The following is a 15,447-nucleotide window of genomic DNA, read 5'->3' on the forward strand; positions in this document are numbered from 1 at the left end:
GTAAGACAGCTATTTTTTACGTGGTAAATGGAGTCTGACAGGATGCAACTGGCGATCATTTAATTTGTGGAAAGCCCGGTTATTGTGAGCTATTTTCTCAATTGAGATTAAGCCCCATGTAGAAATTTGACTTGTTTTTGAGTTAACAGTCCATTAGTTTTCACATTAAATTCAGCATGTGTTCACCACAGTTTTTCCACATCATTAAATGATGAAAACTGAAGTTGAAGTATGTCAGTTGTCTGAATTAAACTTTATGTTGGTAGAAAAATTGTCCAATATTGGCAACTTTATTTCTATATGGTATATTGCATAATATCCTCCTCGCCATTTCTGAGAATTTAATATCGATTTGACAGCATGTTGTAGAGAAACATCTACACTTATAGTACATATTTAAATGTTTGTACTCTCACATGTTATGGAAACCATGACAATACATGTAACATCTTTCCTGTAGCTGTACATATCTTTACCCCTCAGTTTAAACTTTTTTTATGTCCCACTTTGATTGTATCTTCATTGCGATTTTGTCAAACCAGAAGCATTTACTTATCTTCGCATGTCACCAAAGTCATCACTGCTTTTGCACATGTATAAATAGCTATGATTTGGTGGGGTTTTTTTTTAGCATGTGCAGTCTTAATATTTGGTGGATACATAGATAGACAGGTGACCATGTGTAGCACCTTTCTGCTGTTGCCATGGTAACAAAAATTCTAACTTCCCTGAAGTTATTTCATGTATATAGACAGGTATATACATTTATTATACACATATAAATTTAGTGGTTGCTCTGTATTTCAACGTCTCTGTGAATTATTTAAATGGTCTGTACAAACAGATTTGCATATTATTGTAGATGTAAGAAGTCGTTCTCATGTTGTTCTGGTCTGCCAAACTCAGATTTCCACATTATGTGTAAAAAAGCTAAAGATGTTTTTTTTCACATATCATGTCTGTAATCGTGTGTATTTAATGGGATAGTTGACACTTTTGGCATTGAAATGGCAGGGATTAGCATGAAGCTGAAGATTTCATTCTGTTGTTGGCTTGCTCATGTCAAGGACTGCCTAACCTGGGCTCTTGGCCTTCCCAGTGTTCTGCAGTTCCTGTTTGTCAGGTGGCCTCTCTGAGCCCTTATGCCTTCAGGTCAGCCATGGCTGAACTTCCTAGCATGTGGATTAATGCCAGTTAAAATTTGCCAATCTTCTCACAAAGATTTATAGCTGTAATGAAAAAAGACGGAGCTAAAGCGGCTGGCTGAATGATGGCTCCTACAGGGCACCATGCAAACAGCCATCAGCACAGAAGTAATTTTCCCCTTTACTGTTAAACGTAGATTTAATTACTTCCCTGGAATGAGACCATTCAAAGAACTGTGAATGGCAGTCCAAATATTTACTTGCGAAACTCAGTCTACTTATTGGGCTGACGTAAATGATAATTTCATGCAGGAAAAGAATCACCATGGCTATGGGCCAAATAAATGTTATTGTTCTCTCAGTATCTGTGACATGTTGTTATTTGTTTATGTTTATCTTACATTATACATTTAGAGTCTATTAGTTATATATGAGTAGTTCTGTCGTAGTTTATATATATACTTATTTGCATAATAAATAAAAACTACGGCAATTCTGTGAATGTTCTCGTATTTCTCCCCATAAAGTAGGAGAGGCAAAGAAATGTTATACAATATTACTTTTAGTGCTGAATGTTGACATTTTCCCAGTAGGATGTCAGCCTATTTTCAGGCAAACATCAAAACATTTAAGTTTTATAATAGGACTCTTAAGATTCAGGCAAAATGAGGAAGTGTCATGGATGCAATTTTAGGTCATTTTTACATTTTTCCGCTCGTGGAATTTTATTCTGCTTATTTATCCTCAGTTTTAATTAAGATAAGAAACACATATATATACATGGATATCCATTTAGAGCTTTTTTTATCTAGATGTTTATCTTTAAGGATTTATTTCATTTATATAGTTTTTCTTGAATATTTCATCGTCATCTCACCCATTCAGTCCAACATATCTTTTTCATAAAAATGCAGTTACTGTCATGGCAGCTGTGCTGAGGGTGGTGCGGATGTGTGGTTTGAGTACATTTGTGTTGATTTACTGATGTGAAATTTCATTTTGAATGCATGAACTGTTTTATGTATGTGTACATATAAGTGGTGCATCCTTCATAACCTACTTGTTTTTTGATTGATGTACTTTTGTGTTTTGCCTCTAGGAAATAAAGGACAGTGTTGATGAAAAGAAAATTCATGAAAAGAAAGGTGTAACAATGGTGAGTAGAATTTATGGGGAAATATGAGGATTTTATAACCCTCTTTTTGTGCCTTTTGCATGGAATTCTTTTAAGCTGTCATTTGAGTTGGAAAGGTTTTCAAACTTCTTTATGTTTTAAGCCTTATATAACTTTACTGCACATACTGTTTTTTGTTTGTTATTCGAAAGTAGTCTCATCCAAGAAATAGCCTTAAGCAAGTCTTCATTCACAGAGGTCAGTAAATCAATCAAACTGTTCACCCTTGGATATAAAACATTGTACATTTTCAGTAAATCACTTGTTTTCCACGAACAGTGCCTATATGCTCTAAACATGGTCAGAATTAATTAGGTCCTTACATTTATTTCTTTTCATTCAGTTGAAAGATTTGAAAAGACAGTTACACGCAGAGAGAAAACGAGCAGAAAAGCTTCAGGAAAGGCTACAGGAAGTCTTGTCAGAATCCAGGAATAAAGGTAAAGTTAAGCACAAAATATTCCTGAGTCTACCGGCTTCAGCTGGGTATTGAATCAACTTAATATCTGAGGGCTACAAATGAGAATGGCCTCAGGGCGTGTGTGTGCTCAAGAAAAATGTAGAAAAAAATGTGGTTGAAGCTGACCCACTACAGATACAACTGTAGCTGTTAGATAGAGATTATACAAAAACATGCCCCAAAGAACGCACTGAATGTCTGGTTCAACTATTTTTAAGTGGATACACGTAGTTTACAGTTGAAATCTCTTAACATTTTATGATTCGGCTCTCCCTGTAGCTCAGGCCTGAGATCTGAGCCTTTGTTGTTTACAGGTAAATGTATTGTATTTTCCAGTGGTTTCTGATGGTGATGGATGAGCTCATAACCATGTATCAATACAGTTCATCTCCATGATGTTTATAGGCTTTGCTATTTCTGGCATCAATCTTATGGGTACATGTTAAATTATGAACAGCTTCTCCCATTCTCTTGCTGTGATCTCCCTGTAAAGTTGACATGTCGTAAACTGACTTCGACTGAATCATTTCTGGCGATAACTTGCCTAGTGCTATTAAGATATGGTAAACAGTGTACATTAATAGATAAATGTATATGAAAATGTATGTGTTTATTTTGTTGTGCCTTTCAACAAATTAAAACTCGAAATTTTTAAGACTTTCTATTTAATGGTGTTTTTTCAGGCACGAATTGAAATCTTTTATCTTTATGGTCACATTAGGTGCTGGTTCACACACTGCTAATGGTCAGGGGTTTACCCCACTGGTTTCCTCCAACCATATCTGGCAGACAATGTGTGTGAAAAACTAAGAATATTAATACACTTTTTAACTGTATTGAAAGCATGTTATATTTTGAATCACATTCACACAGATAAACAATTAAAAATTAACAAATTTATTTGAGTTGTGTTTAATGCCATATAATGAAGAAGTTTTTCGCTTTTACATGTGATAGCTTTTAGGTTTTGGTTTGTTGGTGGGGGGGGGGGGGGGGGGTGACTGGAGAATCAGAAAGAAACCACTCTCCTTAACCAAGAACTAGCTGTTAGGTACATGTACATGTAATATGCAAGGAAGAAAGAATTATTTGGATAGGACGTGTGACAGTTGCTCTAGGACAGTACAGCTTAGATGTGTATTTGTGAAGAGAAACTGGTATTTATCAGTTATGATTTCAGGTATGGAGGAATTGTTCAACCAGAGTGACTTGAGCCTGTCTGATCCTTTACAAGGTGATGGAAGGTAAGATTCAAGGAACTCTGATGAGGACTAGCTTCATAGGTACAGCATGACCCAGGGGGCGATAGGGGAGGGGTGCATTCCCCTGCTTTGGAAATATTTTCAATTTGATATGCATGTCTGAAAGCAAAATAAATCTGGAAAAAATCAATGGCTATGGTGTTATTTATGAGTTTGAGAATTGACAGCTTTTGTAGATGAAAGGAGGAAAAACTGGAAAAATATGAAAGATTGACTGCACTATCTTCTTGTTTATTGTAGTAAGGAAATGACAGGTGTTACGCATTCATAGTTGATGAGCTGTTATAGGAAAGATTTTTTGGAAAATTGATGGAATGTGAGATTTTTTTTCTCTCCCCATAGTTCAATATCATCATGGAGTGCTGGTGCAAGTGGGGCGGGAAAGGATACATCCTCAGGGCCACAAGTAAGTCAGCAAATGTCATAAGGTTTATATCAAGGGAATGGGTCTCTGTGGCCTAGTGGTTAGCGTGCTAGTGCAGCAAAATGACCCAGTAGCCTCTCACCAATGCCATCCCTGTGTTCAAGTCCAGTTCATGCTGGCTTCCCCCCGGGCCTGCCTGGTTTCCAAACCACCAGAATGCTGGCCGCATAAGAGAAATATTCTTGAGTACAGTGTAAAACTCTAATCAAATAAACAAATAAATAATTCAAGGGACAACACATTGTGGTCTTAGTGGTTTATCCACAGGCGTGTTTCAAGGGGGTGAACTAGAGATTTTTAACTAAATGTATTATTTCACTTCTACACATGTATGCTCCATTTCCACGGGGTCTTTGATAATTGCACTACCAAACCTATTTTATAGCTGTGGAAGCCAGTTCCTTTGAGTGTCTGTGGACTAAATCGTGGTACTTTGTCTTTCAGTCTGACCGTACACATTCCCCACAAACAGAGTTAGAAGAGGAGCACAATGATGTCTTGCAGCGTATTGCTCAGTTACAGCAGGAGAAATGGGACCTGGAAGAAAAGGTAATCACTTTAGTAGACTTCAGACCAAGCCCATTTTGCTGAAGTATTCGCACAGACATGGACTTCAGATTACAATGTTTCCAAAATGAAACACAGCTCCTCCCCCTATTCACAGGATGACAAATGTTATATAGAAAATACTGAACACTCCTTCTGGAAGCTTTGTTATGCTTACAATACATAGGGACTAACAAAACCTTTACTCTTCTTTATGCTCCACGTGTGCAGGGACCGTGTATGAAAAAGCCACAGATTGATAATACTGATTTGTTGGAATTTTATTTGCTTCAATGTTGTAGGTTTGTCACTTGGAAACTAGCAATGCAGCTATGTGTGATGATCTTCTACAGAAAACTGCAATCATTGAACATTATGTCATGGATGGAAGATCTGGTAAGTCGTTCACAGATCAATTATAGGTGAACTTACATGTTCATCATCGCTTCAAAGTGTCATAAGAAAAAGTCACCTGTGCTCTATGCCATGTTTTTTAAAGGTGCTATTTTATCTGTTACCCAAGTTTACATGAGGTAAGTTTTCAATTCAGTACATATAATTTTGGAAGGTTGGATGGCTGTGTACATGTGCATATAAAAATTTTTGTCTTTCTTCAGATCGACATCGACCAACTGGTCCTCCAGAACAAAAGTTGTCTCTCAAGAAAGTTTTGGATATTGTCAACAAAGGGGATGAAAATGCAAAGGAGATGAACAGAAAGTTGCAAAGAATGCTTGAAGAAACCTTGACCAAGAATATGCATCTGCAGAAAGTGAGTATAGTGTCTAAATAATACTTTGTTCTTCTAGAAAGCAGCTTAACTGAAACCTTTGTGTAATAAGGCTAACTGTCAAATTGGACAAGTCGCTCTTCCCTGAGGCCTTGTATAGCCAAACATTACAAGCATTAACAGTAAATACTGTTGTGTGTTAAAAGGTGAAGAAAATCAATAATACAGCATTACAAATATCAGCTTTACTCATTAATAATTCAAAGGTTGTATTTAGTGAAATAATGTTTCTCATTTTGCCTAAAGTATTTTATTAGTTGTTTGTGAAATAGTGTGTTTGAAGAAAACTGAAAATTTTGAATGCATTCAAGCTGTTGTAAGGATGTGTGTATGTACTTGTAGTTAAACACACTTCTTTAAATACAAAAATGAGAGCAGCAAAAGTAAGTACATGTACAGTGTATAGACATCAAGCATCAAGCAGAGAGATAATGTTGTAAACCTACAAATCTGAAGGCTCAAGCGTTCCTGACTTACTGTCATAGTTACTGTAAGTGTCAGCTTGTTAACTACCTCTTAACTTTTCCTGTTATAAATCTGTAACTTACAGTTTGACATTTGTGCAGCTGAATATTTGAAGAGTTTGTATTGGAGGATTGTCAGATGTTAAATTGTAAATGCATGCCTAGTGATTGGTGAATGATGAGGACATGCCATGTGTGTGTTTGATATGTGACTTGCAGACACTAGCTTTTTGCCATACAAATGGAAAATGTGTACTGTGATCATGCATGTAGGTGTCCAGTGGGAACCAGAACTTCTTGGAAGATGGTATTAGCCAATTGAGAGTCCAGATGCCAAGGGATGGGAATTGTGGGTTAAATATGGCTGTGAGCATTGTTACTTAGCGCTGATGTGCCTCCCAAGAAACTACCGAGGACACCTGAAGATAATTCAGTTGGCATGGAAGTGAATAAATTCCAATCCCCTATGATGTGGTTTAATATGCATATATACTAGCTAGTCAGATTTTCATTGGATAAAAAGTTGCCCAAAAAAACTGGAGTGCTCAAGTATGTGGAACAGAACTAATACAGCTGAAGAATATTTAAGAGTGATCAAAAAAAGCAGTAAACAATGATATTTGAATCCTTAGTAAAGTTTGAAATACAAAATGAAACGTATCAGTGGACCTACTGGAGGTTTGTTGCAGAGCTCTTGAAAAGGCCAAAAATCTTATACTACATGTAGTTTACATTTTGTCATGCTGTAAACATGTATTTGAAGGAATGGGCTTATGCTATTGACTTGGTTATACCCGAATTGTTGTAAAATTTGAGACAGATACTAGTAGTGTTGAAAGTAGAAAATTACATTTCTTTACCGGCCTTTTGGAAAAGTAAAGATATGAGTATGTTGTTCATAGATGGTCTAACCATGTGGGGAAAACAACCCCTCAATATTCCTGTTAGAATTACATGTATATTGGTTAAAATGAGCAGACTAGGTGTCCCAAATTTTAGAAGAAATATGGAGTCTTGTGTTCATGTCATGTTTCTCTACAACACCATAAAAATAGTGATTTTAGAAGCTGATGTAATTTAGCAATACAAAAGGTCAAGATTTTCTTCTTAAGTTACTGGTGACTTGTCTGTCTCCATCAGCAAAATTGATCTTTACTTCATAAAAAAGATGATGGGCCTGATTGAAAGTAGCCAATCAGTCAATTTATCAAAAAGAGTAAAACAGGTGTCAAGAGAAGGAGCCTCTTGAACTACAGGACTTTGTCAGTAAATGCCATCCAGATAGATTATGTGGACAAGATTTATGTTATACTTCAGCTCAGTGTAGGTGGAATTTTACTGTCAACTCTCAAGGATAGCGTGTGAAATATAAATATATTGGACATATGGACTCTTTAGATAGCAGGATAACATAAATTTTGATGCATAGAATGAGATTTTAAGGAGATAGTCAAAGTTATAAAGAGAAATCTTATCTGCATTTATTTTTTTATGATGCTATGTTTTTTTTTTACTTTAAGTATTTGCTGTTTTATGTGGGGTCTTTAAAATTGTAGATGACATGGATATTTTCAAGGATATTGGGGATGAAGGGCAGTCTGTTTTGGGTGTCTGAGCAAAGGGTGAAGATCTCCTCCAAATGGTGTTTCAGTCTATACCCTGATGTAGCAGATGCTTTCTCTCAGACTCACCAATGTACAAAACGTTGTAGTTTTACATGTTCTACCATGATGTATGGCGCACTTTTTTGAGAAGAAGTCTGAGGGACAAAAATCAATATGTTGCGAGCTGAGGCTGGAGGCTGGAATGTTTCAAATAGGAGGAGAAATGAGGGAAACTAATTGAACTGACCTTTAAATGGATGCTGGGTGATAAGACATTGAAAGAGGAACCGAAGCCATCATGCTTCAGTTATCCCCATGTGCACATGCTTCAGTCCCTAACCCAGGCATAGATTACATCTGTGTTAGAACTTGATGTTTTCAATACCTGTACTCAGAATACATATATGTATTTGTCGTTCTTGTTTTCAAACCAATTCTTGTATCACAATGCTCGTGCATATTTATACATGCGGCCTGTCTTGCATCATTACTGATCACAATGGAATTTCTGTTTCCGGTAGTGTGCATTGTACCTGTTGCTCTTGTGGAAACAGCATATATTTCAAACTCACAATAAGTGAAGTGTATGGATAGCTTTGCCATGCGTTTTTATCTGTGTCATATATTGGCAGCTTTCAATACCGATCACTTTCTGGTTTTGTGAGTCACATGAGCATGTACCTGAGGTTTGTTTGTCAAGCATAGTTAATCGCATCACTGAACGCCCAATATTGTCCCTAATGTAGGACTTTGTCCCTAACTGCGGAGAGCCACGCATTGGGAATTCTAATGTGTAATTTGTGTTACATATGTATTCATTATATCAGTGGAGTGGAACAAATATGGAGGTCTGTGTGAATATATTTGGTAGTTGCAGATAGATGCATTATGCCAGAGGGTTTTTTTTTTTGCCAGGTATATTTGTGGAGGAAAGCAGAATGTACATAGTAAACCACCAATAAGATACCCAACGTAAAACCACAGACACAGCAGCTAGATCTGAATGCAAACCCCTCAACACATTGGTCAAGGGTCTGACAATTGCAGCAAGCCACCAATGCTTTGACCACCTGAGTCAGTATTGGAGAATTTGCTATCCTTTGCATTCTATAGATTTACAAACTATTCGTCATCCTAGATCTGAGGATTTGACCGTCATGAAAATCCAAATGATGTGATTAAGTAGAACACCCACAGCATTCTGGGGGGATTGTAATGGGATAGATTCTAATGGTGATGTATTGAATTGTCATGGGTATGACTGAATATTTCTGATGAAGGAAACAAGTAGTAAGGTAAAAAATAAACTCCCCAAAATTTTTGATATGAGTGTATCGGTCAGTTCATTAGATTCTTTTCATCCGTCACAGTTGGTTTGAGGTTCTAAAAAAATTGATGTCCATGTATAGTTTTGGTTGAAAACTGTAGAGAGATCACCACTGTGTCAGATTTTACACCGGCATGCGTGCTTCTGGATCCTACAGAGCCATATATGTAGAAAGGATTCTGTCTGAGTTACAGTCTACTCTGTTTATCGCTGTGTCGTCAGTCCTTGTGTTAGTGTGAAGAATTAAGAGCTTGTGGGTTGACTTTCCATTGTCTGTGACGAGATGTAATCGTGCAGTTAGGAAGGTTCATACAGGTGTCTGGGCAGAAGGTGGCATATTATCAGCTTCAATCATTTGGCTGGGCTATTTTAGGAGGACTGAAAATGTTAAAATGGACACAAACTGGCAATTGATTTCCCTGAGGGGCTGTGCCCAGGAGAAGAGAAAAGCGGTCCTTTAGATCTCCTAGATCAAGGTTTCTTAGAATCCATTTGATCTTAAAAAGGGGCAGGTGACACAGCGCTGTTGATTAGAAACATTGTTCAGTTATATAATACTGGATAAGAACTTGAATCAAATGTCACATACATCCGTTGGATTTTTTTGAGGAGCATTTCAATGTATGCAGCATGAGAAACATCATTTACATGAGTTGTTCTGGAATGATTTGTAGTTCTAGATTCCCTCAGTACTTTGCTTTATGTAAAGCTGAGTTGAAAGCAGTAAATAATTGAATATCTTAGAGATTCTCACAGGGATAGCATGTAGAGAACTGAAGTATTGGAGTAATGGAATCTGCTTGCATCTGGATAGTGTGAAGTAGGTCACAGAAGGAATGTGAAGCACAATGTAATGTAGTCCTGGTTCTCAAAGGACTTGCTCGAGTAGTACTGCAATAGCAGCAGATAAAAGGGGCTTCTGTCCCGACAGTTCCAAGGAATTGTGCTAGATGGCTTGAGTCATCCCCACACTGGCACTGGTATGAAGGACTGATGGAAATCTGTACATGAGAGTGGCATCCATCGTCACTCATAATTGTCAACGGTGGAGCCTTCTACTCCATCCCATGCAGTTTGTAAAGATGTACATGTATGTACCATTTACTGTTTGCCATTTTCTGTCATGGTTTTGCAATGCCTTTCAATCTCAAATTGTTGTGTCTGCCAGATACATTACAGAAGTGTTATTTACAGATACATGTAGGTTCTAGAGCAAATGTACTGTAGTATAACTGTAGACCAGGAACCCTTTATATTATGCTTGTTCTGGGTGACTATCTTATTGATTGACATGATTGAATGTCATGCCTTAATTGCATTACATAGTATATATCTTCAGTATAAGTTTACAAATTAGATAGTTCAGCAAGCACTTTGGGAGTGTACATATATAGCAATAATGCGAGGACACAAATTTACATCTTGGCAAACTAAAGGTCAGATTTCAATCACCAGGTTAATTAAGTCATTAACACTTCCAACAACATTTGATGTTCCAATGGAAATGTAAGTCTCAAGATCATCAATCTGTAGTGTTATTTGGGCCCTGATTGTGCTGGATGGTGTGTGTTAGCCTGGCATTATCATCAGGTTCCCCAATTTTAACCCTGTTATTTTCAGGTAATGATTCTATTCAGTTCTCTTAATTGCCCGGCCTGTCAACAAGAAAGAGTGATTAACCTGTTGTCTGTGATTTGACAGGATTATCTGACATAGCTAGGAGCCCCTATTGATTGCAGGCCTGAACTGAGCTGTATACTCCCGATTTAGTTACCCTTGGGGCTTCTAGGAATATTTTCCCAATATTCATACAGCTGCTACCGAATTCCTTGGCATCAGACACATTCTCAATCTCACCCTTCCTACTTCTTTCTTTTTACTCACTCATTACTAGTCATTCTCTGTCTCTCCCCCCCCACCCCTCCCCCCCACCCAATCTCTCCAACCTCTCCACCCATGTCTAGTCCTCTTAGCCTAGCTTGAGCATGTTTAAATACGCAACTATGTATATTTGATGTAAAGACTGGGGGCCAAGTATTTTGCTACCGACAATGTCAAGAAGCTTTAGATCTATGCAAGACTTTAACAGCTAAGAGTAATGATAATATGTGTCTAGAGCTTTGACAAGGCTTATTTCTTAGTTTTTGGTGCAAGTGGGAGCTGGGAAATTTTACTAGTACTTCAAAAGGAGAATTACCAAAGCAGAAGCTTGAGCAATCCTTCGATAATTCATCGTTGGAAGCATGCATCCTCACACTGGTAACAGGAATTGTGCAAGATAAAATATTTGAAGGATCAATTAATACTTTGGTAATAGCATGTTTAATTGTGTGGCTAAATGACGTTTCCTAGTCGCACTATATGAGGTTTTTGTGATGAAAACTATCACTCAGTATGACCAAGTAAACTGTGTGTGTTATCCAGCCTATGGCCTATATAACAGCTATGGTTCAATGGTACACCAAACATAAAGAAGATATGAATAAAGGGGCCTGTAAGAGTGCACCTCGGTTTAGCAGTGGCGCTGAATGATGTCAGATTGGCCTCATATACATGTATAACCAGGCATATCTACCAACTGACGAATGTTTGCATGTATCACAGTACTGACCATATCTCCCAGTGAAATTTATATGTACATGTATGAATAAACCTGTCGGAATCAAGCTGTTAATCATATTGAGGTCAGGTAGTGGAAATACATGGCGGGATTTACACTCTTTACACCTCATTGGCATTATCTCAGTTGAGTTGATTTAGTAAAGTGCCCCACAGCCAAATGGCTTTTCTGAGATCAACTGGCAATGGGAGGGTTCCCTAGAGATCGGCCTAAAGTGGCCAGATCACCATCAGTTGGGATATCCCTAGCAGGCTGTTTTCATGTGATGAGACTAGGGGTCTTGAATTTACTTACTTCAAGATTGACTCTCTAATGGGACGTGTGACTTTTTTTTTAAAGTCTGTTGAATTACTGGCACATTACATTACTACATTACTTCAGCCTAGTTTATACATGTAGAACCTTATGTACGTGTTACATTATAATTTTACCTAGTAGCCCATAGAACTGCAAGGTGTGTTTATTTGTTCTGGTTAATGGCATCCATCATTTAACACACCTTATTGTACTGGTCACAGGAACTATAAACCTCAGGTTTAACTATTCACCATTAATCCCATCTATATGTGCCCAAAATGTGGCTGTGATAGGGTTTGTCATGCAGTTAAACACAAGTGTGTTAAATGAACTCTGATGATTAACTGCTTCACAGTACTTTATCTTACAGTGGGGGTAAATGGAGAATCTCTGTCGTAAAACCTAGTGTGCTGAGTGCTGATTTTCATGAATGAACTGCGGGTGGCCGTTTTAAGTGATTCTCAACATTGTTGATGAAAGTAGATACACACTGTACAAGTTTTATCACAGTTACTTTATTCCATGTTCTGAGTCACATTTATTGGATGGGTTTAACCTTTAATAAAGGTTAATGTTTTATAAAAGATACACAACAACACTGGACTTTGATATTTTGACCTTTGTAAGTGGTATTTCAACATAATGTTGATTTATTAATTTATGACATAAGTAATGAAACAATATACATTCCTCCATACGCAACATTGGACTTGGAGGCAAAAGCTCATGGTAATAGTTGTTCTTGTATGAAGGCCATCAGTCAAAGTTCAAGCAAGAGCCTGAATACTTAAATATTGTTTGTAGATGAAAGTAGATATTATTTTATTTTAAAAAAGTGACATTTCCCAAAGTTTAGAGTTTTATGACAGAAACTGATTAACAATTTGATATCATCTATGTCCTAGAGTTAAGCACTGTGTTTATGTCTATTTCTGCTAGAGACTCACTTCTGTCGGATTCCTTCAGGTGGAAAGGATTCAAATATACAGCATATCCTTAGGACATTCCTCCAATTCTCTAGGCATTCCCAGCCAATGAAAAGGCCTGAAAGCCTTAAATATACTATTGATGTTCTATAACCTGTAGTACTTTAATTCTATCAGAGATGCATGTACATGTATATTTCATTAGGCAGGTGTTTGACCTAGATGCCTCGAATTGTAGGTGTGTGCTAAGTAATTAAGTTAGATGATGTTTAGCTTCGATGATGTGATACCATGCCTTGAATGACACCTTGTACTGTATCACAGGATCCTTGTCAGACATGCTCTAACCCACATGTACATGTACTCTTATAAAGTGAAACTGATCTTGAATGTTAATAGATTGATGAATGGTTTTAGATTCTGGTAAGGCTTGGCTCTAAATCTTCTGTGCTAAAGGAAGTTTATAGCTTCCTGATGGAATGGTGAACTGAGTTTACAGCCTGATTATAGGAGATAGCAAAGTTTAACATGTACAGATAATAAACCATTGGCTCAAAAACTCATTAAAGTGTCTTCTTTGCAGCCACAAACTAACACCAGTGGTGGATGTCTTCACACCATGCAAACAACTGATTAATAAGACCTCTTAAAATGTTTGTGGCTTGTGAAAGTCTTTCTCTGCAGATGGTTATGTAGAAGTTAGATTGTTATTGCTCATGTGTCATTGCTTTTATGTCGAATTGTTTGTAAATGCAGAGGAAAACATCTAATTACAAATAGGACGCCAGTCTAGTCTCCAGCTGTTTAATGTAGCTAGGCTTGTGTCCTGAATCAGATGAATGAGTTGCTTCTGCTACATTTCAGGATTTGGAACTGTTATCAGAGGAAGTTGTGAGGCTGAGCAAGGTTCAGGCTGGTGCATCTTCCAATGGAGGTTCAGACAGAATGGACCCATGTGATCCGTGCAGTGGAAATACTGACGTCGCTAACCCAGCAGAGGCCATGCAGGGAGCAGAAGGCTTATAGACACATACACATTCCATTAGTACTGGCAGGCACATGAGTACAAGACGGAACAACAGGTTTCTTTTGGAACAAGACTCATGGAGAAAACTGCTTCCATCACTCTTTGGTATTAATTTGTAACTAATATATGTGTAGATATTATTTTAACGCGTATGTATTTTAGAAAAAAAAACAAGATACATTACTGTTATGGGCAAGTGCAAATGAAATGTTCATCGTGATGCTAATTATTAATACTCATATATATACCATAGCATGTATGACAGTGCTCAGGCAAGGTTTTGCTCCATGTTACAGCCACAGGCAGTAAATTCGAGCACATACTGAAATGTTTATGCAGTTAGGAATCGTTATGAATTTTTTTTTTTAATTTGAAAGTGTATCATTGTAAATAGTGGCATATGCCCAACCTATGTACAATAACCACATCTGTTCACAATATTTTGCCCCTTTAAATATACATGTACATACAGTCCTTGCATATCAGTTTATTATCGAAGACTTTCAGCATGTTGATTGTTAAATATGCACGCTTGTAGATAATGTAAAGTTAGCATCCCTTTTTGTACATAATCATTTAATATGTTTTTCTTTCTAATGAATGCATTTTGTAGTGTACATGGAGATATGACACATTTGTCATCGATGTTTTATTGATTTTGACAGTTCATTTTTGAATTTGTTGTGTATGTACTGTTTAAAAACCCTCTATTCTACATCTTCTTACTCTTTAAAGGGCACTGTAAAAACGACTTGTTTCTTAGAAGATTTTCTTGTGCGTAGGACATTTGCATATACACATACATAATGCAATCAGGGTTTGAGAAGAAGATTGTGACAGTGACAGATTTTTTTCTTTTATTCAGCAGTCAGCTCTTTGAAGGGTGATTCATCTTAGCTTTAGTTAACTGCACACTTTAATGTAAGACTTCTGCATGTTTTAACTTATGCATGTGCTAATTAAACTAATAATATGTAGGAATAAGGTTAAAGACAAGGTGAAGTGAATTTTTTTTTTTTTTTTTTTTTTTTTTTTTTGATTGGTGTTTTACGCCGTACTCAAGAATATTTCACTTATACGACGGCGGCCAGCATTATGGTGGGTGGAAACCGGGCAGAGCCCGGGGGGAAACCCACAACCATCCGCAGGTTGCTGGCAGACCTTCCCACGTACGGCCGGAGAAGTGAATTGAAAAGCTTCCTAATCTAAGTTTCATCTGTGAATCAGAGAATAGTAAACGGATAGGTGTTGCAGCCTCCTTGCATTAAACATGTCTTTGTCTTGATCTGCTGACATAACCAGTTGTGAATAGGATGATAAATAGCTGAGGAAACTGATTCATGTGAAAGGTAATATTGTGATGCTGAAGTTTTATGTATGC

At 37.2% G+C, this 15,447-nt stretch overlaps 1 protein-coding gene across 1 annotated transcript in view; it reads left to right on the plus strand.

The window, feature by feature from the left end:
* The window catches only part of LOC135470213 (GRIP1-associated protein 1-like), a 33,835-nt gene extending 18,766 nt beyond the window's left edge, over nucleotides 1-15,069 (plus strand). The window contains exons 21-28 of the mRNA XM_064749025.1: nucleotides 2,245-2,301; nucleotides 2,663-2,759; nucleotides 3,960-4,023; nucleotides 4,384-4,447; nucleotides 4,910-5,014; nucleotides 5,314-5,407; nucleotides 5,629-5,783; nucleotides 13,904-15,069. Of these exons, the coding sequence (XP_064605095.1) occupies nucleotides 2,245-2,301; nucleotides 2,663-2,759; nucleotides 3,960-4,023; nucleotides 4,384-4,447; nucleotides 4,910-5,014; nucleotides 5,314-5,407; nucleotides 5,629-5,783; nucleotides 13,904-14,065 (798 nt within the window). The 3' untranslated portion in view covers nucleotides 14,066-15,069. The remainder of the gene's footprint in view (nucleotides 1-2,244; nucleotides 2,302-2,662; nucleotides 2,760-3,959; nucleotides 4,024-4,383; nucleotides 4,448-4,909; nucleotides 5,015-5,313; nucleotides 5,408-5,628; nucleotides 5,784-13,903) is intronic.
* Nucleotides 15,070-15,447: the final 378 nt, after the last annotated feature.

Source organism: Liolophura sinensis, chromosome 7 (genome assembly GCF_032854445.1).
Source record: "Liolophura sinensis isolate JHLJ2023 chromosome 7, CUHK_Ljap_v2, whole genome shotgun sequence".
NCBI lineage: Eukaryota > Metazoa > Mollusca > Polyplacophora > Chitonida > Chitonidae > Liolophura > Liolophura sinensis.